The 23,470-nt window shown below is 39.1% G+C and overlaps 3 protein-coding genes across 7 annotated transcripts in view; 1 reads left to right on the top strand and 2 right to left on the bottom strand.

Annotated features, from left to right (window-relative positions):
- dachd (dachshund d) overlaps positions 1-1,638 on the top strand; it is an 88,887-nt gene extending 87,249 nt beyond the window's left edge. For all 5 annotated transcript variants that reach the window (XM_026295759.1, XM_026295763.1, XM_026295760.1 and 2 more), the window contains exon 11: positions 1,553-1,638. In XM_026295759.1, the coding sequence (XP_026151544.1) occupies positions 1,553-1,590 (38 nt within the window). In that variant the 3' untranslated portion in view covers positions 1,591-1,638. The remainder of the gene's footprint in view (positions 1-1,552) is intronic.
- Positions 1,639-11,305: 9,667 nt separating this feature from the next.
- gpr18 (G protein-coupled receptor 18) lies at positions 11,306-16,047 on the bottom strand. Its single transcript, XM_026296082.2, has 3 exons — positions 15,885-16,047; positions 15,225-15,255; positions 11,306-14,882 (listed from the first exon to the last, which is right to left on the bottom strand). The coding sequence occupies exons 2-3, from the start codon at positions 15,242-15,244 to the stop codon at positions 13,865-13,867; spliced, it is 1,038 nt and encodes a 345-aa protein (XP_026151867.1). The 5' UTR covers positions 15,245-15,255; positions 15,885-16,047; the 3' UTR covers positions 11,306-13,864.
- Positions 16,048-18,482: 2,435 nt separating this feature from the next.
- Positions 18,483-22,623, bottom strand: gpr183a (G protein-coupled receptor 183a). The gene is made up of 2 exons (XM_026296264.1): positions 22,415-22,623; positions 18,483-20,743 (listed from the first exon to the last, which is right to left on the bottom strand). The coding sequence occupies exon 2, from the start codon at positions 20,718-20,720 to the stop codon at positions 19,593-19,595; it is 1,128 nt and encodes a 375-aa protein (XP_026152049.1). The 5' UTR covers positions 20,721-20,743; positions 22,415-22,623; the 3' UTR covers positions 18,483-19,592.
- Positions 22,624-23,470: the final 847 nt, after the last annotated feature.

The following is a 23,470-nucleotide window of genomic DNA, read 5'->3' on the forward strand; positions in this document are numbered from 1 at the left end:
CGTCAAATGGTGAACTAATCGTCTTTGTTTCCATTAACACCCCTGTAAACTGCTCTAAGCTGGGCAGGCAGGCCGACAGCGTGTGAGGTGAGTGTGTGATGTTTCATCTGGTCTCGTTGTGAAAGGGGTGCATGTGTGTATCGAGTTGTGCATCACGGCCCTCACTCAGCTCTCTTCAGCCCCCACCTTGACTTTCTCTTCTCTTATAGTGCTGCGTTCATGCTGTAATGACTTTTACACAGAACTCGGTGGTTGTTGCTTGAATAGAGGCAGCCAGAGTGCAATGCCTTTGAGACCTACGGCTGTGCTGGGTAATTAGCCTGTGTGTTTGTACACCCCCCTCCAACCCCTCCACAAACACACACGTACTGTACACACACACAAAACAAGCCTTTGTTGGCTCCACTCTCCATGCACAATACCTAAAACACAGACCGAAAAGGGGGAACAAGACTAACTGATACAATATTGATAATGTAATAAGTATAGATTAGAAACTGAACAAACACGTTTAAATTCTGAGTGAAAATAAAATTAAAAAACACTTTTTGATTATAGGAAAATAATCGGATGTTTGCTTGTTCTGTCCAGTTGAGGTAGAAGCTTAGATGTTCTCTGTGACCAGAAGCGTCACTGAGCGCCGTCTCTGCTGTCCTTCGCAGCTTGTGTCATGTCCAACAACTTGCGGTGCTAAATATCTTTGTGTGCGTTTCTCTTTAACATTGAATTATTTAGGCGCACTGCCATAGAGAGGTGTGCTTCTTAAAGGAATTACTGTAGCATTCACCGGCAGAAGAATTGTGAAGGTAATAAACGTCAAACATGCTCCTGAGCTGTGCCTAACAGATGCTTTTACCAGCTCAGCGCCGGAGCAGCGCTGCTCACTCAGGCGAACCCACAGACAAGAGTGTTTGCTGCAAATGGACAAAGCTCGTTAGGTTGGAGGTGTCTGGAGATAACATAGCAGAGGAATGTCTGCCGTTTTCAATAAACACTATTTCCTGTGCAGGAAATGTCACTTGGAACCCGCTTTACATCATGAGTGCAGTATTGTTCAAACAAGCGTATCAGTAGAGATGTCTTAAACACATGTGCCACACAGTTCTGATACCCTGAGTGTGGTTATTCTAGTTACTTTTACAGTGTGTGCTTTTCTGGTAATAAAATATGTATGTAACTCTAATTACATTTGTACATCCTGAATGGATGATGTACTGTACATGATCATAAATACGAAGGTAGAACTACTTTCAATAGTATGTGATTTCTTTCTTCCTGACTCCATCTGAATGAATAAATGACATAGTTCATACATGATTATTTCTTATATTTAGGAAGTGTAAGTGATAAATGGCTGTACATGGTATTTAATCTCATTTGTCATGGTCAGTAACTTTATCTTATCCTTAAATCAGTTTATGAATCCATAGTAACGCTGCTGAAACTGAAAGACCAGAGGGCAACATTTCAGAGTTACGTTTCATCAACAATCACATCCTGAAGAGGATGTTAGCTGTTGGCTAATCCTTGGCTCCTGTGTCCTCTGTTGCAGATGGAAGACTGTTCCTGAAAACCACAGTGATGTACTGATAAGGCCACGAGGAGCTGGAGGATGTACAAATTTCAGAAAAAAAGGAAGAAAAAAAAAAGAAAGAAAGAAAAGAAAACCCATGAAGATTCTCGAGAGCCCTTATCCAGGCTGATTTAGTAGAGGAAAAGAAGTCAAGCTGCTTGTAGGAGTTCAGTGGGAATGCTGTGTTCACCCAGATGCTGGAGGAGGTTGTGTCTGAATGTAGAATGAGAAGTCTTTTTCATCACAGAGGCCAACATGAAATAGTTTGAGAAAGCAGGTTTTGACATAACGGGTTGGCCAACGTGAAGGATAAACATATATATTGAGCACAGTAAAAATGTACCCATGGTACACTGTTGGTAATAACTCATAAATTCACAGCACTGAAGATTTTTATACTGTATCTCAGCCAGCGAGAAAGCTTCAAAAAGAAATTCGACTGAAGTTTTGTTTTGTATTTCAAATTGAATTTTGAGAAGCTAAAAATGACACGTGGAGATGAACCTTGTGGAAAAAAAAAAAATGTGAATCTATCCATGTGTTCATCAAACCAGAAGACTGATGTTTGATTTTCATGTTTTCTAAATTAGATGACAATACAATCAAGTTTCCTTTTTACCATTGTTGTATATACAAGATCTGATGGAAATGATAGGAAAACTCACTCTGTCGAACCCGGGTGGATTGATAAGGTATGTGTATATACGTTAAGAGGTATTGTGTATGCAGTAGAGCTATTAGGCAAACAATACCACCATTTATATAAATCTACAGTTTTGTTTTGTTCTATTTCTGAGCCATCATTCTTTCCTATAGCTGCCATTTTGGTGAGAAAGCATGCAGGCATGTAAATGTTTGTCCTGGAATTATGATATTTAATAAATCCTATATTGTGCTGAACAAATACTAGGGTTGACTCACTCAAGCCCAAATGATTTTGAAGACATAATTATCAAACATTTCACTTTCAAAATGAAGACTTTTACTGTTAATAGTACTGTAATCTTTGTAACAGAGGTAATATTTCTTGGAATTTACTGTACATTTTTGTCATGAGACACGCTAAAAAAAAAATCAGCACCTCTCAATGCTTTTTAAAAGAAGAAATATCCAAACAAGTTATGATCGCATTTCAGCTTGAGAAACAATCAGTCATAACACAATGTTTCCAATCTGAATACCATTTTACTATTGCTTAAATCCTCGTCGAACCTAAGCAAACACACTTTTTTTACTCTTTCATGATATCCTGATGAGGCAAAAGAAATTCATGTTAGAATTTTCTGTTAGTTTCTGTGAAGACTTTTGAATTTTCGGTGCTGAAACACACCTGTGTATATTCTCTAGTCATACGCCGATGTCAGTCCTTTAACTGCGAAACAGTTTAGACCTTATATGTTACAATCAGGAGGAGGAGAAGGAGAAGGAGTGTCCCATGTTCACAAAGTGTTTGTTCTTTTTGTTCTCAATGGAGTGTCTAGGTCTGTTGTCACTGATAACTTATATAGCTTCTCGAATCATCTCATTGTATTTCAAATTCAAATAAAGTTAACATGTTGATGATAAACTATGTGAGTTAGCTATGTTGCCCGAGGTCTTGAACACAATTCACCGTGTGTTGACGAGGCTGATTTAACATTTCCTATACAGCCATGAACATGTAAACATGTAGATCAACACCACTGAGGCAACCAAACATACTCATTCCAGATGATCTGATACGAATGTGGGCAAGTGTTGGGCGGGGGGGGGCAGCTGCTTTCTTTGCAATTCTGTTTTTTAGCATATTCGTTTTTGAGAACTTTACAATCAGCCCTCAGTCTTTTAACTAATTTCTGTGTATTATGTGTGGCCTAAAAAAAAACATCGCTGGTATACTGTGCTGTAGAGAAATAAATGAGCATATTGTTCTTCACTTTGTATAGCAGTAAAAAAAAAAAAATGTATGCGTAATCTAATGATGAGAACATCTTGTGTTGAGTTGTTTTTTTTTTTTTCCTTTTTTTTTTTGCCAATGAGTTTGGATGTATGTGTGTGTAGCCTTTGACTCGCGTGTGTGCATGCGTGCGTGTGTGTGTGTGTATGTGTGTGTTTTATTGCATAGGCTAATCCTAGATAAAATATGTAAATGAGAGTGTGACCAGGCTCACTGTAAATAAATTATTTCATGTGTACTTTCAAGTGTATGACACTAATTCACAATATATCACCATAAAATAAACAGCACTCCTTTAACCAGTTGTACATGCTGTAAGGTCATGCATCGTAATATTCACTTTAAATAACACTCAGGCCTGGAGAGAGTTAAGAAAACGCTGCATTTTTCAAATAATACTCTTATGTAAATGTGGCTTTGTTATTGTGGGACTTCTTACAGGTTGTTTTCTTTCTTGTAATGATTATTTGTACAGGCTGCTCTTGAGTGACATTTATTTTGCTCGAATGATTCGATAGTTATCCACAGGGATCATTTCAGAACAACTGTAACTGGTACAGCTCTTAAAACGCATAAAAAAATAAGAAATCGACATTGAGAGACAAATTTCTCTAGTAAGCAATTCTGAGTGAAATGTGTTGACACAGCATGCTTGGCCCATTCCCATTTTGCATGCTTTTTAAAGCATGGCCGTAACACAGCCACAGAGATGAATAATTGACTGATTGCTGCATAATTCAATGCTGCATTGTAAAAATTCAAGGCCTGAAATATTTCAAGCTTTTCTTCTTTTTATTAAAAACAAGGTTAAAGTTTCAATCAACCTTGAAAGACCAATATGACACACAATGGGCAATCAATCATGAAACTGTGCTTCTCTTTGCGTTCGGACTCACACCGACTGTCGCAGCTCCTCTCAAAACTTAAACTCACTCTGGAAGAAATGAAATTCTGACATCACGTCCACTTTATCCATTTAATGACTCAATCGTTCCTTTTTTTTTAATTTTTTTTTTTTTTTTTTTGCTGCAGTGAAAGATTCACACCGTGTGACTCCAGTGAGCTTGTGAGATGTGGGCTGTTCGTAGCTATTACTCAAATATTCTCTCTATCTGATGCCTTTTTCTGCACTGGCATCTGAGAGAACAGGCCCTGCAGCTACATGTTTCATATCACTGCACATTTTGTAATAAATTCAATTCAGTACAAATATGACCATGAGGCACGGAGACTTTAAATACCAAATGTGCATTATAGCTGTGTTGTTGCATTTCACTTCACTGCAGTGTGCAAGGCGCAGTGCTGATCGCATATTGGAGCAGTGAGAGCTGTGTTAGCTGTGTGCTTTATTTACTTGGCTTGACATGGAGCGATGCTCATGAAGACATCATCCAGACATGATTATTCCGCATGATCCTGCCATTTCACTGTGGTGTTGCCCAACATCACATTGCACAATTTGTTGTTGCTTTGTGCTCACTTGACCAGCTGAAGAAATTTGCTTATCGTGGCCCTGCTGACAGATGTTTTAAGCTTTTAAGGATAAAAAAGTTTCACAAGAGAGAAATGAAGTTGTATTTATACTTCAGCATAGTGTCAACTGCTCTGTTAACCCCGACCGAGCTAATTCTGTGCTCATCATCATGACCAGGAGATGGCCATTTAGTGAAAGCAGTAGTATTGCATGTCTCTTGATAACTCAGCGGTGCCCTGAGTCTATGGAGAGACATTAGGAAGGTGCAGGCTGATAGTCTGAAAGATAGGACTAATGTCACCTAATCAGATAGACCATTATGTATTAGTGAAACTACAAAACAGTTTTATCTGACAAGGGCCAGGCCACATTACCTAAATTAACATTTTGCAAGCGTGAACATGGAAGACCACAGAGGCGAGGGGAGGGCCACAGGACTGCGGCCTGCGCTTAGACATTCGGCAGTAATTATTAATTTATGATTGTCTCTGGTCTTAATGAAAATGAAAGCCAGGAAAGAGAACAGGGAGGGATAATGTGGCGTGAAATTGAGTTTCATTTGTACAGGGGCCACCTTTTAACTCTACGCTTCTTAGGCGGAAATGGAGCCGAGCGCTTCTCTCTCTCTCTCGAGAATGTATTTCAATGTTTTTGCTTTTTTTTTTTTTTAACAATGCCCCCTCTCTGCTTCCAGTCTTTGAGTCAAAGCATGTTCATATCCTCTCATCCTTTTGTGATAACACGCCCTTTAACATCTCCATTACTCTTGTAAGGCCTTTTCAAAATGACACAAGGTTCTTTGATGTCTGATAACTATGTCAACAAGTTTCTTGAATGGAAATGTCTCTGCACAGTGCGTCTTTAATGTCAACAAGGCAGCAGAGAAAGGTCTCAGACCAGGTTGGCAGGAGAGGGGCTGAAGGAAATGTAGATTGATTTATACAAGATTGTATGAACTATAATAATCCTGTTTGTACAAGACAGGGCAAAATTAACTGTTAAGGGATGTTTTTTTTTTTTTTTTTTTTCAATGCAGGCAAATGTTCCCTGTGGAGGCCAATGTGTGAATTTAAGGCTTTCACTTGTGCAATTCTGATTTCATAACGGTCACACAGCAGAAAACAAGGGGAGGTGATAATGGTCTTTGCACAAGCATATGCAGAGATGATGGGTGTAAATGATTCCTATCTTATTTTGGAATGATTTTATTTAAGCAGCAGCACAATTATTGTAATGCTCGCCACTTGTAGAAGGTTTTTCTTTTTTTTTTTCTTTTTGTGAAGATGCATCACTCCACCACGCTGGTTAACGGGGCTATAGGCACTGTGCACTGTTAAACCTGTAATAGGTGATTTTGTTGCTATGCTCTTGGGGACAGCAGAAGCAGGCTATCAACAAAACAATGACAGCACCTTTTGAATTGATGAGGCAAAATTGGATATTTACACATCCTTGAGTTATGGAGAACTCTGAGCATTCATGGCAGTTGTCTCTCTACCCTAGAGTACGCTCTCCTTTTAACTCCTTTTTGGTCAGCACCCACTTGTGAGGAAAATAACAAAGTGTCTTTGACTGCTAAATGCTCCACTGTATTCATCGGATTGTGCCTTAGCAGGGTCTCTCTGTTGTTTGTTACTGAGCAGATGGTGTTCTGTGGATTTTTAGAGCTTTATTTCTGAAAAATGCCTGATGTGGCTGGAAATTAGAATATGGGACCCTGAAAACTCAACATTTAATGAGAGAAGCTAGTGCAGTTGAAATGGAGGGAACTGAGTGATAACACAACTCATCTTGTTCTATATTACAAGCTGGTATTAGTCCCAGTAATCACGTGATCAGTTGTTTGTAGAAAAATGGATTCTGACCATTTAAAGTTTCTAGTAGCAGTAAAAGGAGTTAATTCACAGAATAGATCCCAAAAAAAGTAAGAATTTTATTATGAATAGCTGACATGGTTCTAGGAGCTTTATCATTTCTAAATTAGTTACAACCACAAACTACAAAGATTTTTTTTAAACAGTCACTTTATGTCATAATACATCAATACGACATTAGACTTTGAAGGTGTTTCAAATCTGAAGTGGTGTCAGTAAACGTTCACAAAATTACTCACAGCCAGAGTATCCAAATCACCAGGGTTGGTTATATTAAGTCAATTACATTTTTACAATTGTGAGCGAGGGATGGTTAATTTAGTTTGACCCAAGAGCCCCCGACACTCCCCCAGATAGCAGATGGATGAGACGAATGACCACAGGCATGAGGGAGTGTATGTCTGAGTGTGTGTGAGCCCACTGGATTAGTCTTCATTTGGTGCCTCTGTCATAAGGGAGGGGAAGACTGAACATTGTGTGGCAGAGCAAAGAAAACACACAGGGTCAGTCAAACACACACAAACACAAGCGCATCCTATTAACCTCCCCCCAGCTCATCAACTTTATTTTGCAATCTTCCCTCAGAACCATTAGAATACCCTGAAGAAATGACTTTCCAATTAAAGGGGATCTAGAAGATTTTTTTTCCCTTTTTTTTTTTTTTTTTTTTTTTATCTCCGGCTCCTGGAGTTCTTTATTCCAATAATTTAAATTGGAATTGATTTTTCAATTTACCCACTGACTGCTATGGACACAGACCATGGAGCCAAATAGAGCTACGTTCCTGCAATATTTGTCATGACAGCGCACTATGTGAATTTGCACAGGTCTCCTAAATAGTAATGTATTTCTTCCTTTGAGAACAATCAGACAGGACAACAACTGTAGTCTTTGTTTTAAAACAGTGATTATACAGCAGTCAGCCCCTCACTTTGTGTGGTGTTATGATTATGTGATTATGTTATGTTATTATGGTGTTATGTTATGTGAGAGCATTTCTACAAGTCCCCACTAATCTGCTTGTACATTAGTGTGTATGTGATCCTATATGCTGAAAGCTCAGGTCAAGGTTTGATATTATCCAGCCTTTCCCACATGTTCCTAGAGCAGGAGAAAACAGTAGTCTGTCCCAGGCAGGATTCCAGAGCCTCACATATTTAGGTTTGACAAACTATAGCTCTGAACTCAACAAGAACAGCAGTTCCAGCTGTGTTCTAATGAGCATTTATTGTCTCTCTACCACAGCGAGTGCTTTGCAGAGTCTACTTCAAAGCCAACCGGATTCTACTCGAGCTGTTTTACAGATGCGACTAGAAATCCGAGGCCGTTCTTCTGTGGACGAATGGTTCTGTCTTTTGCTCCTGACAGCTGCGCAGGCTTGTTGTTCGCTCTCTCCTGAGTTGTTTTAATAAAGTTGTGCTGCAGGAGTAGTGAGAGAAGATTAATGGACGCACAGGAAGTGTGGCAGTTGTGAGAGGATGCAGGACAGAGCGGGCCAGCAGCCATCTGTTCCCTCTCCTTTACAGCTCTCTTAATGGAGAAGCAAACCAAACAACGTGGATCTGAGCCCTGCAGACAGACACACATGCACACCTCAGTTGCACACAGCTAAACACAAAACATCACTTTATGTGACAGAGATGAGAGCTAGGCTTTTGTCATCGTATTCCCCCTTGTTGGATGCGTGTGCACGTGGATGTGCGTGTTAGTGTCTGTGTGTGTCTGTGTGTGTGCTATTTTCTACCTTTCAGCAAAATAAAGTTGGGTGTGAGCCACGGCTGTGAGATTTAGATGAAAGACACAGCCTGGATGGAACGTGATTAAGAGATATGTTCTTGAGGCAAAACAGGACTTGGCATTTGCTGAGACAAAACCTAATCAAATTAAAGCAAAACATGGCCATTGTTGTGGAGTGTTTTCGCTGCTTGTGTCACTGTTTGAAATGAAACAGTGTAAAGTAGATATGGGCTTGTGTCTGTGCAGCCTCACGAACACAGTGGTTTTATTCAGATTTACACCCAGACACTGACTAATGACGGGTGAGCCCAATGATGCCTAAAGCACTTTATAGAGCTGTCTGGGTTATAAAAAATGTTTACTGTGATGGAGCTGAATGGCTCACTGAAAGATTATTATTGTTTGCAAGTTATTGTTTAAGATTAATTCACTCAGCAGAATTGTTAAATTCTCCATCCAACAGTCAGGGCCACCTCCAGTTCATTCTTTGTCGCTGCTATTTCCTTCCTCTCGTGACTTCTCGTAAGTCTTTACCAGTGTTCCCTTATTTATTATTAGCCTATAATGAAACATATCGTCCGACTGTTTCTCATTTTATTTGTTTTGAATGAACGCAGACCATGTCATGTTAAATGACAACATGCGTTGTCTCCCTCTTTCTCCCAGTGAAGACATCTGTACGACATGATGAAGTTTCCTCTCTGAGTATCAATCCTGTAATTGAGCTCAGGGAGAGAAGACGTGATGTGCACACAGAGGAAGTGAAAGGCCTCTCTTGTTCTTTCCTCCATCTCTCCGTCTCTCACTCTTTTCTCTCCCTTCTTCCCCCTCCGTCTCTCCTGCACACACACACACACACACACACACACACACAACACAGGCTAATGCTGTGTTCTGCTTTTTTTTTTTTCACCAACACAACTCTCCCACTCTTCCTCTCTACCTGCTTTCACATTAAATTTGTCAGTCAGCTCTCTTTAGATGCACATCAGCTGAAATGAGTGCATTAGCATTAGCTGCCATAATATCACTGACTGGCACACTGCACTATGGCCCGGGCCTCAGCAGAGAAGAGAGACACAAGTCGAATCTCATAATAGTGTCTTCACAAGCTTTTCACGCTGCTACATCCTGAGTGAGGCAGCGTCCTGGAGCTACAACGTCTTTACTCATGTCTCTTTATCCGTCCTGTAATGTTGCTCTCTCATTCTGCTCTTACGACACTGTGGATCATGAGGAAACTGAAGTGAGACCAGATTAAATATTAACACAACCTGACACAGTCCCCACTGGAGCTCCTATTCCACTTCACGTGATAAAATTAAAAACATTCCCACATGCATTGAGCAGAACACTTGTCAAGAACATGCTGCTTTACAGACTTAAATCTTATACTAATCTATGGACAACCTGACAAGGAGGAGGCCAAGGTCTCCATGCAGGCACTTAGCTGAGTAGAGAGTTGGAAAAAAACACAGAGAGATGAGGGCCTTACATTATTTATATGTGCTAATGGTGGCTGGCTGTGTGTGTGAATCTGCAACGTAACAGTCTGCTAAAACAGACGCACAGCTGTAATCAAGGCCATACATTTCCTCTCCTCCAGTCCTCTGCTAACTGCTGGGTCAATTGGAGTCAGTTTAGTAGTATTTGAAACTCTTGCAGTGGATTATCTCCTTTTAATGGAGACAAAAGACAATGCAGGAGTAGACTGCAATTGCCAAAGGAAAAGATTACGTCTGTAAGGCTATCCTGGCTAAATATATGCACAAAAGGAATACTTTGCACAGTTCCTACTGTATGTAATAATCGTCCATCTACCACAGATAAGAACAATAGCTCATGTGCTTAACCTAGTTTTGTCCACAAAAGGAATCCATTAGTCTCATTGTGCAGCCCTTAAGCTCAGCGTCAAAGGGGGGAACCCACTGTTGCGCTGCTACATCCACACACATGTGCCTCTCATTTCCTTTGGTAGTCCAAGGTTATCCTTCAACATCCTATTGTAAAGTTTACCAGGGGAGAGGTTCAGTGTATTAAAGTGCCCTAAGAGAAATGCTAAATGATGTAAATACAGGCAGCTGCTTGTTGCTAATGCTGTACAGTAGACAAGGAGGCCCATATGAGGCTGGATGTGTACAGTATCTATATAACATTATAGGCTCTCTTTCAAGTTCTCCTGCTTTCTAATGGAAACAACATGAAGACTAATGGTATAGTAAAAGTGTAGGGAATTGTGCTTCAAACCAAATGTGACATATTTTGTTTCTGCTGCTGCTTCAACACATTTTGCTTGGCAAAAACTGCTTCAGGTGTTTGCTTAGAGGTTTTAGTGTGGCAAATTAGGTCACATGAAACTATTACTGTGGGTTAAATCATTATTGATGTGTAACCGTCTTGTAGTAAGAGAAGAGTTTTGGCAGGATGGTTTATCCCTTTCATTGACACCAGGCATCCTCTTCAAGATATGATCATCTAAGTAGATTTTTAACTGCAGGTTATTTAGTACTATTAATTATATAATAGTATGTTGCTGCAGTAATTTTACTATATGGTAATTTGTTCATGCAGCTTTACGTCACTGTTTAGACTCCTGTAGCACCTCTCATGTTTACTGCTGTACCATATTCCTTTATTCCACACTCATAGGAGTCATTTGTCCCAAACATTCGCAACAGCACGAAACATACATGAACATATAAGACACAAACTCTTCAGAATGTTTTTTAATCATGATAAAGATAAATAGCAAAGCACTATTTAGAAAAACAAATAAGCCAACTCTGTCTCTGATCATCATTTGATTCTGTGCTGACACACAAAGTCTATTAAGCTGTCTTCAAATATGCAAAAATGATATGATTTTACAATGATTACATATTCACTTCCCCAGCTGGCTGGCTCCAAGCGTCTCCATTTGTCATCGACTATTGTGTCCAATTATATGATTAGCTTTGAACACTCCAGCACTTCGAGAGCTCTTGTGTGTTCTGCCGCGCAGAGTGATTCGCAAACAAAGTCATTACAACATGTATTCACACATATCAAATAACAAAACAGATGGCCACTGCGCTCACCGCCTGATTTGTTTTCCACACGAGTGGTAGAAAAAAAAAGTATTTTGTCTGAGCTGTGTTTAATGCTGACTGTTTTTATTCCCAAAGAAGAGCAGCTGGCTGTCGCGCTGTTAGATCAGCTCCTATGAAAGACAATCTTGTTTTCATTAATTTCTCTACAACAAAGGCACTTGTTGGGAAGATTTAGAATTACAGCGGGTAAAGCTTCCGGATAATTCATCACAGGGACTTGACAGGAAACTTAATTGTTTTAAATGCCAGTTGCTGTGAGCACGGAGCTGGTTTTTCTTTGATGGCTAACAGGTGGGACAGATAGACGACCCTCTGATGTTTCATGTGACCTTTGACCTCTTGGTTATAAATCCACTTGTAGTCCACCAACCAATAAACCTTTCGCTATGTGATGAACTGCAGTTCCCAGAATTCCATGTGAGATGAAGAACTTGTAGTCTGCCTCCTCTCATTAAACACAGTGTAAATCTTCAAGTGCTCAATGTCACTGGCCATTTCTTGCCTGTGCACAATGTACACCAGATCATCCATTTACTGCTGTACCCCATTAACTTATCTCAGTGAGATTTTGAACGGGTTTCCTTATGGAGATGTGAGAAAACAAAAATAAAATTGCAATATCAATCTCTTTAAGGAATTGTACAGTATAATACAAGACAGCACAATAACCGTTCTGGGAATTAATATGGTAGATGTGGTCACACCACAGGGTGCACTAACACTGCGTAGTTACTCAGCTACACTGACATACTGTCTAATCCAGTTAAGATGGCGTTGGTGTGACAGACACAGTAACTTGATTATTTTAGAAACTGGCAATATCAAATCAATTCTTAGCTCGGGTGATGCTTGCACAGGACAGCTATCAAAAGCATCACATTCACACACGAGATTTTTCTTTCATTTAAATTAAACCCTCACTTCACAGAGATAGAACTGTCACACATTCAGTACCTTCTAACTCATCACTTGTCTGTCATTTGAGGAATAATTTGAGGATAAATTGCAGGATTTAGTTTTGTGGTGCTTATACTCCACAGAGCCTGATATTATAGTTCTCCTGACCAAAAAGGTTTTCTCTTTTAAGGTTAAAGCTACTTTAAATCTAGTAAATAGCCTCCCTGACATCTCTTCAGGATGTTACTGTAAATGCACTTCAAGTGACTGAATCATTTAACATCTAATCAATACGATTTGCATTGCACTATAAACACACTTCAGTCGGATTCCTGGTTGAGGAAGCTGTTATGACTGTAGTTAACAACTTGTCTGGGATAATGGGAAATGGTTATTTCCAAGAATAAAAGCTGAATTATTTCCATTGTCAAAGCCATTTGAAATTTAATAATACGCATTAAAAAATGTATAAAGAAATCTAAAGCGGCGACACAAAAATATTGTGTTATCCACTTAAAAGTGAAGACAGCACTGTTTTGTTTTGCTCTGTCAGGCAGATGGGCTCTAGCTGTGCCATGCTGCCATCACCTGGTCAGTACATTTTCCGCAACCCTCGGGACACTTCTGGTCTGTGTTACAATTGTGTCCTGAATCAAGTGTTTTGGATTAGACTCAAATTCCACAAATATGAGAGGCTGAAGAGGCACCAGTCAAACAATCATTTTTATTTGCACCTCATGTGCATGACATCGTGTGGCATTTATGGCTGTCTTTGCTCACTCATAATGCAACACTGTGGTGTTACAGAGGCGAAGATGCAAATATGGTGCAGCAACCTTTAGAAACCCACCATTGTTTCCTGTAGGCCACCCCCCACCCTGTCAGGCCCTTTGTAGTTGGTGGTAGATATAGTGAGAAGGGAAACAAACTAACACGAGGAAACAATGAGATACTGTAGGCTATGTTTTAAATGACTGTAGTTTTTCTTGCACATATTACACCTGAGCCACAGACACCCATGCTGTTTCTGCCAGAGCAAAGATGCACAGAAAACATCTCAAGTCTCATGGGCGAGTCAATCAGCTCTGAACACAGATGTTTTTGCCACAAAACCAGCACTCCCATACTGTGAGTGTAAATTACATCTTGAAAATTAATTGCAAGTTTTGATCCTTTTGATAATGAACCATGTACACAGTGATGCAGTCACTGTTACATTTTTGCCAAAGCGTGCACAGCAGTACTTATAGGTGTGCTGTTTGACATCAAAGTTTGATGACTGTTTCATATCATTGCACTGGTCATGTTGCTTATTGATCGAATGCTGCCTGTGTGTGTGTGCCTGCTTTTTCGTCTCACGCTTCGCAAATAGTTCCTGTATAGAATCACGCTGATCACCCTGTCCTGGAACTGTTTGGAGACAATGTAATAGAGAATAATGTCTAACACTGTGCTCATGTTCATCAGGAAGGTGGTGAAGACTGCCCCTGTGCTAAATCCCCCATCTATCCCATTCCCAAGCAATCGGAGCACTAAACACACATGGAAAGGCACAAAACACACCAGAACTTGGATAATGAGCGTGATGATGATCCGGATAGACTTCTGTTTCACCTTAGGTTTGAGTTTAGAGGTGCGACCGTGTATTAGATTATCCACAATAACAACATAGCAGCCAATCATTATGCATATGGGAACCAGGAAGAAAAAGATGAGTCGCACAAAGTTGACAGGGTTGTCATGGCGCATGTAGATGATGTCTTGCATCTTGATGCAGGTGGTGAAGTTGGAGATGCGATCAGGATCATGCTCAGTGAAGAGCAGTGGTACAGTGCTGCCCAGAGTCATGAACCACACCCCCAAACTTGCCACTACGGCCTTAGGGACATTCCTCAGCTCCTTGCCGTGCTTTGGCTGGACAATGGCCATGTAGCGGTCAGCACTGATCAGAGCAAACAGCCACAGAGCCATGCAGGGGTAGAAAATGGTGAGAGCGGCACTGATCCTGCAGAAAAGATCCCCAAAAGCCCAGTAGTCCTGATGGTGGTAAACCATCCTGAAGGGAAGCAACATGATAAAAGTGAGGTCCACCACCGCCACGTTTATCATGTAGACAGTAACAGAGTTCCTCTTCTTGGTTGTAAGAGCAAACACCCACAGAGCAGTGAGATTGACTATGATGCCGATGATGAAGACAAAACAGTAGAAGATCAGGCCTGACATGCGGTACTCCACTGGCCCCTGCTCGAGGCTCGGAGGGCTAGACTCCACAGACATGTTGGAGCTGTTCACATCCAGCATACTAAAACAGGCATTGTTTAGTTAATTAGTACACAACACAACAATTATTTTTCCTTACCACAAATTTCTATTATCCACAGGCCATTTGTTATCATTAAGCTGAAATCTTAACTTATTTGTCTTGAAAGCTCATATACTTATCAGAGGGTCCTAGTACAGACAAATGGATATTTTTATCTTGCAGTGCATCAATATTGATCAAATGTAAAATGAGCAATTCTGTAAGTTACAATTGTTACAAAAACAGTAGAGGAAAGTCAAATTAAAATTTAGACTGAAATAGTATGTTTCAAGTTCCAAGTTACAAATGAGGTTAGGACCAAGGCTAAGTAATGCAACTTACCTTTGAACATTACTCCACATGAGTTTGGCATCTACAAAGAACAAGCGAAGCTCAATATATGACAGTTCTATGTTTGATAGAGAAAAACGTTTGAAGCAATCATCCTTACTGACGAGACAATAGAGCTGAAATAGCCAGACGGTGCTTCTATATATGGACCCGTCTGTGTTTCACAGTTTGCACAACCTCCTAGTTGATAATTTGTATAGTTGTGCAGCTGCACTGAGATCACAAATAGTCTATCAATGTCTAGCTGTGTCATTCCATAATTATTTTAACTAGCAAAGAGCAAAAACCAAATTTACAGTAAATCAACATTACAGTATTGACGGAACTGGCTAAATGTAATGTCTCGCTGTGGTTTCAAACGTGGAAGTGTGAGTTTGATACAGAAACTAGTGCTGTGTCTTGTTAAGAAATCATGTGACTTCTGTGTTTAACAGTTTTTCATTGTAAGTAATGTAAGTAATGTAAATTGTAGTTAATTGATTTTAAAAACTCTATTGCTGCATACCAGAAGAATAAAACAAACATGGTTTAAAACTCAGCTCCAAAACACACATACAACAAATATTTATGAGACATGACAGCCAAAAATACTTCCCCATCCTAAAGGTCGAACAGATCAGGCAGCATTTGGCTGGACAATAAAACACTTACCTCAGAAATCAAACAAACATCTTGACTATCTTGCACCAACAGGTTTATGAAGCGGCACAGCGATTTATCTGAGCACCCTGCTCTTACAGCCAAAACAGGGAAGTGAGTACTTTCTCAGAGGGTAATGTGATGGAAATGGTGGTGAGACTGAACACAGTGTAAAGCCCCCATCACTTCCTCTGTTGACCGTGGGCTGTATTTTCTGTACCTTGGATTTCTTTACAGTATCTACGTAGTTGGAACACAAAAGGCTACAGCTTTCCACAGTCTGCAATTACACCCCCTTAAAGAAAATGATGTGCCATTAGAAGTGGGAGTGTGTTTGGCAGGCACAGAGATGGCAGATTTAGGGCGAGTTATTGATTGGAAAAGTGGGGTCTGTCACAGCACATTAGTTCTCAGGGGAGTAATCCACAGCAGGTTGCTGTGAGAAGCATCTGCTGCTGGAGAGAAGTAATTAAAAACAGGATGTTGAGGCAGTTGCCATATAAACAGGAAATAAGACGGTGGTAATAGACACTTCACGCTGATGCTGTGAGATGGTTTTACACCACGTAGACTTAATGGATGCAAAGCGCATACCTCAGGTGAAACGCTCAAGGTCAGTCTGGACCCAGATTGAATACAGATTAATATGGGTGTGAGCTTGTAACAACTATAAATTAGGACATATGGCTCAAAGAACATTTTGCAATCCAAACTTCTTCCCCTGATCTGTTAGCTGGGAGTTTTCGTTCTATTTACAGCTCTGGTGAAAGAAAGAATAAATCATACTTTACCACAGCATACAGTATTTCCTCTTTGTGCTTTGTGACTGCTATTTGATCTCAGTTAAAGGGTATATCTATTCGTCACATACTTTGGTTTGATGATGCAGGTTTGCCGTTTGATTAGCTTTGATATTGAACTTTCTCCCATGTTCACTGTATGATTTTTCCTCTTGTATTTCCAGCTCAGAGTTTGTTTGGAAGCTGCTTTTTCAGTCTGATTCTTATTCCTGGGAAATAATTATCTATCGGCTTGTCCTCTCGATGTGTCTTAAAAATCTCATACCAGATGGTACTTTGTGTTCATTGCAATATGTTGTTATGACAACAGTCTGTGTGATGTTTTCCTCTCTTTGATACTTGTCATGTTGTTGCCTCAGTGAGTTATCCACTCCACAACAAATCCTTCATTATTTGCCTGTATGGTAAACAATGTAAGCACTTTTATACTTATGGATATTTAGACAACATCAGGTTCTGTCTCATTTGTGTCTTCTCTTGAATCACATTTTTTACACCCTGACATTCTTATTGAAAATCACAAACTAAAGTTTCAACAAAGAAGTTAATTGCTCCTCTTTCGTTACATTAGTCTCTCCTGAGATAACAGATGAATGGTACCTTGTGACCAACTACCTATTTCACTGCCTTTACTACTATTGCCTTAGCTTATTTTACACTGCCCTCTAGAGGCCAAAGAAAAATACTACAGAACCTGTGCCCAATAATCGTTTTTGTCTTCGAGTAGTTTTCTTTTTATTGCAAGATATTATAAACACGTGGATGTATAAGATAAGATTTCATCTGTAGTAGAAAATAACTTACCAGTGTTTAAGATGCAAAATAGTTTTAGTAAGCTTAATTTTAATTTCAATTCTTCTAACCTCTGTTTGCACATTTATAGAACAGAATTGCATAAGTCAAAAGTGAAAGGTCATTTTGAGATGTGTAAAACACAATATTACAATATTGAGTCATAAATTATGTCCACATAGAATTGAAATGATCTTGTTGAATCTTCTTAAAAAGAAATCTGTTTAACAATTGTTTATTTTGAAGGTCAAATGTGAGTCCCAAACTCTCCTACATTACCTAAAAATCTAATCTCTAGGCACCACTAGTGCCATGACCCAAGTGTTTTCTTTCAGTTGTGCTGAGCTCTTCCATGCTCTGAGGTCATCCCTTTAAAACAATCCCTAAAGTAATCAGCTAATATAAAAATCTACAATAAAGCCCATGGCTATTATATGTGTGAAGTACACTATTTATTGCACTAAACTGTAGTGCACATTACATCAGTGATGTGCATGTTTTGGCTATTGAAATTGAAATAAACACCTAAGAATAGCCTGTAGTATGTTATGCATGAGTATGACATGTTATGAATGGGTGTGTGGTGACCACATTCATTTACACCTTTTACCAAGAAGTTCTGGGAGTTTAAAATTGTTTTATAAAAAAAATGTGACTGAAAAAAAATTTGCAAAACCACTATGTGATTCCCCACTTGCACTGCAACTCAAGATTACTATCAATATTACTGTTGTTATAATTTTGTGGTATTGACACAAAAATGCAGATAACATCCTAAGACTGAGAGCTGAACATATTTTGTAATTTTTTTCCCTGAACACATATTTTGCTTTGTGGTTTTGCACAGCCCTTATCAATAGCTCTGCTAATGCATTCTGCACCCTGAGTGGGCTGTTTTTAGAATCTTATTTGTCACAGCTGTAATAAACCTAAAAGCAAGACTGATAAAACAGTCTAACAGCCCAGTAGATGAGGCAGCATCATGTCTGGATATGTACAAAAATAACATTAACCTCTGAAGATTTAAGAGTTTTCTTTTATTTCAAATATTATTCAAACTTTAATAAGGCTCTTGAAACAAACCATTAGCATTACATTATTCAGATGTAAACAGAGCTTCCTGTGTGTCTGTGGGTTTTCTTTGGGTACTCCAGCTCCTTCCCACAAGCCAAAGACATGCAGTTTGAGGTTAGATTAATTGGTGACTCTTAACTGTCTGTCTCTATGTGCCAGCCCAGGTTGTACCCTGTCTCTCACCAAGCTGGGATTGCCTCCAGCCAGGATAAGCAGTAGATGATGGCTAGATGCATGGATGACTACTGTGCATTATTATTTTGATAGCTGCCCAAAGACAGCTCAAAACACAAGTTATGAACTAACATTGCATCAAAGTTCCTGTCTGGTTTTAGCATGAGTAAATAAATACTAAGGTATTTCTGTACATCAACTTGGTACTGAACTCAATCTTAACACTATGTGTCTGTTTAAATTTATGAATTGAACTTATATCAGTTTTTATTTTAAAGTTCTTAACTCATAAAAACAAGACTGTGAGAATGAGATTGTCCAGTTTGTTTCAGATGCTCTACTTTGTGCTTATTGTTTAAGTAGAAAAGCAAGCTTTATCCTCCTACGACCCGGCGTCCACACGTGGACATCACACTTTTGGTCGTCTCCACCATAATACTGTGTAACTGAAACCTGTTGTACACAAATGTGGACACTTACAAGTGTTTCAGATCTGGGTATTATATTTATTTGTTCCAGCTAACTCCAAATAGCTAGAAGAAATCTAAAATGCAAGTCAAACCAAAGTTCAAGTCTTAGGAGGTAAAATTAAAAAAAGCATTTAAATCCTCTGCATTACTCTCCTGAGGAATATTAATATGTAAACGCAACAGGTGCTGGAACTTCCCTCCTAAAAATTCTCAGATATGTTCTTTAAAAAGCTTCCCTTGTGGAAATTAATCTGATCCAGATGCTTAGTAGCTGCTTGGAGTTCAATGATAACTTGCATATCAGTGTTCAGAACAGCTTGTTTGGGACACTTTGCTGATTAAAACTGGCCCTTTGAGGCATAAGAGTTTTTCTCATTTCATGCAACCATTGGTGCCTCCATAAAGTTAGTTCATTCATGCCGGTTTACTCTTCTTTCTGTGGCTCTGTCACTGGGTGGACCTGTGGTAGAACCGTTGAGCTGGATCTTGTTTCCATCAATAAAATCTTTGGAGGAGCCTTCAGGTGATGTCCTCACTGCACTGGAGAAAGACATACTGACGTGCAGCTTCAACAGCTTCAGAACTTTCCTCTTGTAGCCTTTACAGGCAAAGAAGTAGATAAATGGATCCAAGCAGGAGTTGAGGTTCATTACACACACGGTTACGTGGAGCGATTTTTGGAAGACTGTGAGATCAGCACAGTCAGGATTTGACACTAGCTTGCGGATCATGTACTGCAGAATATCAATGTGGTAGGGACTGAAACAGACCACAAACACCAGCGACACACAGCAAATCACACCAATGGCCTTGCGGCTCCGACCAAATCTATCTGTCAAATGGTTGGTTTTGGCTGTTAAGTGAAGTTTGGAGCATAAGACAGAGTAACACAACAGGATGGTAACCACAGGTATAATATAACCAATGAAGACAGCACCAATCAGTATAGTGGCAATATGATCGACCTTTTCAAAGTTGGGGTATTCCATGCAGGTGGTATAGTTGTCATGTTCCTGGTGAGTCATGTTCATGCTGAGGAGAGGGAGGGTCTGTGCCAGGACCAGCAGCCATACACCAGCACAGATGTAACGTACATTACTGACTTTTCTGAGTCGGGCAAAACGCAGAGGCAGGACTACAGCAATGAATCGATCTATGCTGAGGCAGGTCATGAAATTGACTCCTGCATATGTGTTGATATAGAAGACGAAGCCTGAGATCTTGCACAGCAGTTCTCCCAGAGGCCAATGGAAGCCCAGTGCATAGTAGGTAATCCTCGCTGGCAGAGACAGGGTGAATAGGATGTCTGAAATGACAAGGTTGAGAGAATACAAGGTGGTAGAGTTCATCTTCTTCAGATTGGGACGGATGACGTGGAGGGCGAGGCAGTTACCGAACAGTCCCACAACAAACACAATGCAGTAGAAAAGGGGCATGAGGACTTTGGCATGGTCCCGGTGGGCGTATAAGGTGGTGCAATTAGATTCACTGGAGATGGGTGAAAGAGAGGAGGTCACAGCCACAGTGGTAGAATCCATCTTGATATTTTATGAACCAGTAACTGAAAAGAGGGGAAATAAAATCTGTTAATGTTTGTTTTGTTCCTTTAAATGTCAAGATGAAATAAGATGTGTGAATTTTGAAATATGTAATGAGACATTGAAATACTCCACATGTCTATACTGAAATGAAACTCTTGTTTAGTGCAACGTTGGCACAAGAACAAGTTTAAGAGCCTGCTTTCAAAAAGGAAGTAAAAGCAGTTACAGTATTTTTCATAACTCCTTTCAGAAAACGGTGTTAGTATGTTAAAAAAAAAAAAAGCAAGACAATGCTAATATGACTTGTGACAGTATAAACTGCTTTATAAATTTACAAAAAAAACCCCAAAACAAACAAACTGCCAAACATTAAACATTAACATTAAAAACATTATATTTATTCCTTTAGCATAATTGTAATTTTATTTGTCTGGCCCTCATATAAACAATTTTTTGTTTCAAAATTACCATCAGTAATTTACATTCAGGACAGATATTTTTGTGGTGTATACTCCCATCTTGTGGTGTTTTTATTTATTTATTTATTTTTGTATAGAACAAAAACAGTTTGTTCCTTTCCCTTTGCCTCAGTTTCATTAAACATGTTTTGCGCAACCAGTCCACATTTCTAAACACCAAAAGGTTAAAATAAAGTTCAGGAGTATGTCAATTCAATTTGATCTCCACTGGTGGCCGACTGAAGCTGTAAAGCACTTCTACTTTTTTTATTTGTCACTGGACATCAGATATTTAGCTCTTTTTATTCCATAATTAAATGTTTGAGGGCAAAGGTCATTATTTTAGCATCACAATTTTGAATGCAACCAAATAAAACAGTATTTTCAAACTATGAACATTCTCACTGACATATTTGACTCACTAGACATGTAACTGGCTTTTTTTAATGATGTTTATAGCTGTAAGTGATGAAAAGGAAATCCGTGAAAAAAAACAGTTTACTATCATTCTGGATGCAGCTGCAACACTCTCACAGTTGTACTACAAAACAGCCGTGTGTTGAGCTGGCCTTGAAAATGAGGAAGTCAGCTTCCCTAGGGTGTGCTACCATAGAATGACAGGCAGCAGAAAAGTAATTTGCGCCAATATTAGGAGGTGCCTCTGCTGTGGCGATTGCCTTGTACACATGGTGTAGTAGAGAAACAGACTTCCTGTCAAACAGAGTGGTATTTATGCAACAACACACTTTATAAAGACAAAACTATTTAATATTCACACATTTACCAGTTTAAAAATAAATCCAGCATGTCAATATTACATTTTCTACTTTCCAGTAAGGCTCAGAGAGTCAGTTTCATAGTAGTTTGCATGAAAACATGGGTGATGTAACTGTGGCTGAACAGTTTCACTGTGGAATAAATGTGTCTTTGTGGCATAAAAGACCAACATGTGAACTATATGGGATGTAGTTCTGCTAGTTTTCAATTGTGATGATTTGTCCTGATACTATTGTAGCTTGTCATTGTTTTTTCCACAGTAGGTTTTATAAGTTTGCATGTGAAATACTGTAACATTTAAAATACAACAGATTTTTCACAAAAAAAACATCAAAAGCTAAACTGCAAAATAAAACAGTTCTCTAGTTACGAGTCAAAGGACATACACACACACACACATATACATATATATATATATATATATATATATATATATAAAAGTTTAAAGAAACTCACCTCACAATTGGAATAAGCCTTTCTTCAGATTTACTGAAACCACATTGATCCAGAAGACATGAAATGAGCTGATCTAAATTATAGCAACTTGTCCTGGTGGCACTACAAGCACACTGTCCTGAGTTAGAGCAGCATGACATATAGAAATCAAGATCCGTATCTGCTGCCAGTAACCATAGTGACAAAATATCCTGTTGTAGCTCCCCCCACTCTTTGTTTCTGCATGAGTTTGTGTCACTCTCCCTTGCTCACTTTTGTCAGACCTTTCAAACTCTCTGTTTCTTAGCGTATGATGTTGCCACACCAACTACACCCACAAAAATGTAAAATGTCATATTGTAAAGTGACGTGTAAGATTTCATTTTAAGTCATCCGTGACTTCTTTAAGGAAAGGTAAAATCTGAGTTTCCTACCGCATGGCATGTCATGTGTGTAATTCTGTGGCTTCAGCTGCAAATATGAGCCTGCACGGTGTCACTTTATTGGGCATCTCGCTTGTAGATTTGTTTGACTAATGCCAAAGGTGGTCAATTTTGGACCACTGTTCTTTCAGATCATCATCCCTAATTCAAAATCAGACTCCTTTTAAGTTTCCTTTTACATTAGACAAATAAGTACAACACACCAAAATCAGGAACTTCCCCTTTTCTCTAGAAACACCTTTATTTTATTGTTTTTTGCATAGAGTCACATTACACCACACTGACTCATTTTTTCTCCAAACAAGGGTTTCGTCTGAGATTGTTTATATGAGTAGCAACTACTGATGGAAAACCGATTAAAATTAGGTGAAGTACACTTTATTTCTACACTATGGTACTGCTGCTTTTACTTCAGTGAAAAATCTCAGTACCTGAGAGTTTTCTTTAAGACTGTGATATACTGTACATAGTTTCTACCCATAAATATATAAAAACATGAATGGGCTTTGGAGTGAGAGATCACTTAATTGTACTATGCGGTCAAGCCTTATTATTTTACATAATTTAAAAAATAAAACAAAAAACAAAGGCAATGTGACTCTAAAAGTACCTGGTCTAATGTTTTATTAAATTA

The sequence above is a fragment of the Mastacembelus armatus genome, chromosome 21 (genome assembly GCF_900324485.2).
Source record: "Mastacembelus armatus chromosome 21, fMasArm1.2, whole genome shotgun sequence".
NCBI classification, from domain to species: domain Eukaryota; kingdom Metazoa; phylum Chordata; class Actinopteri; order Synbranchiformes; family Mastacembelidae; genus Mastacembelus; species Mastacembelus armatus.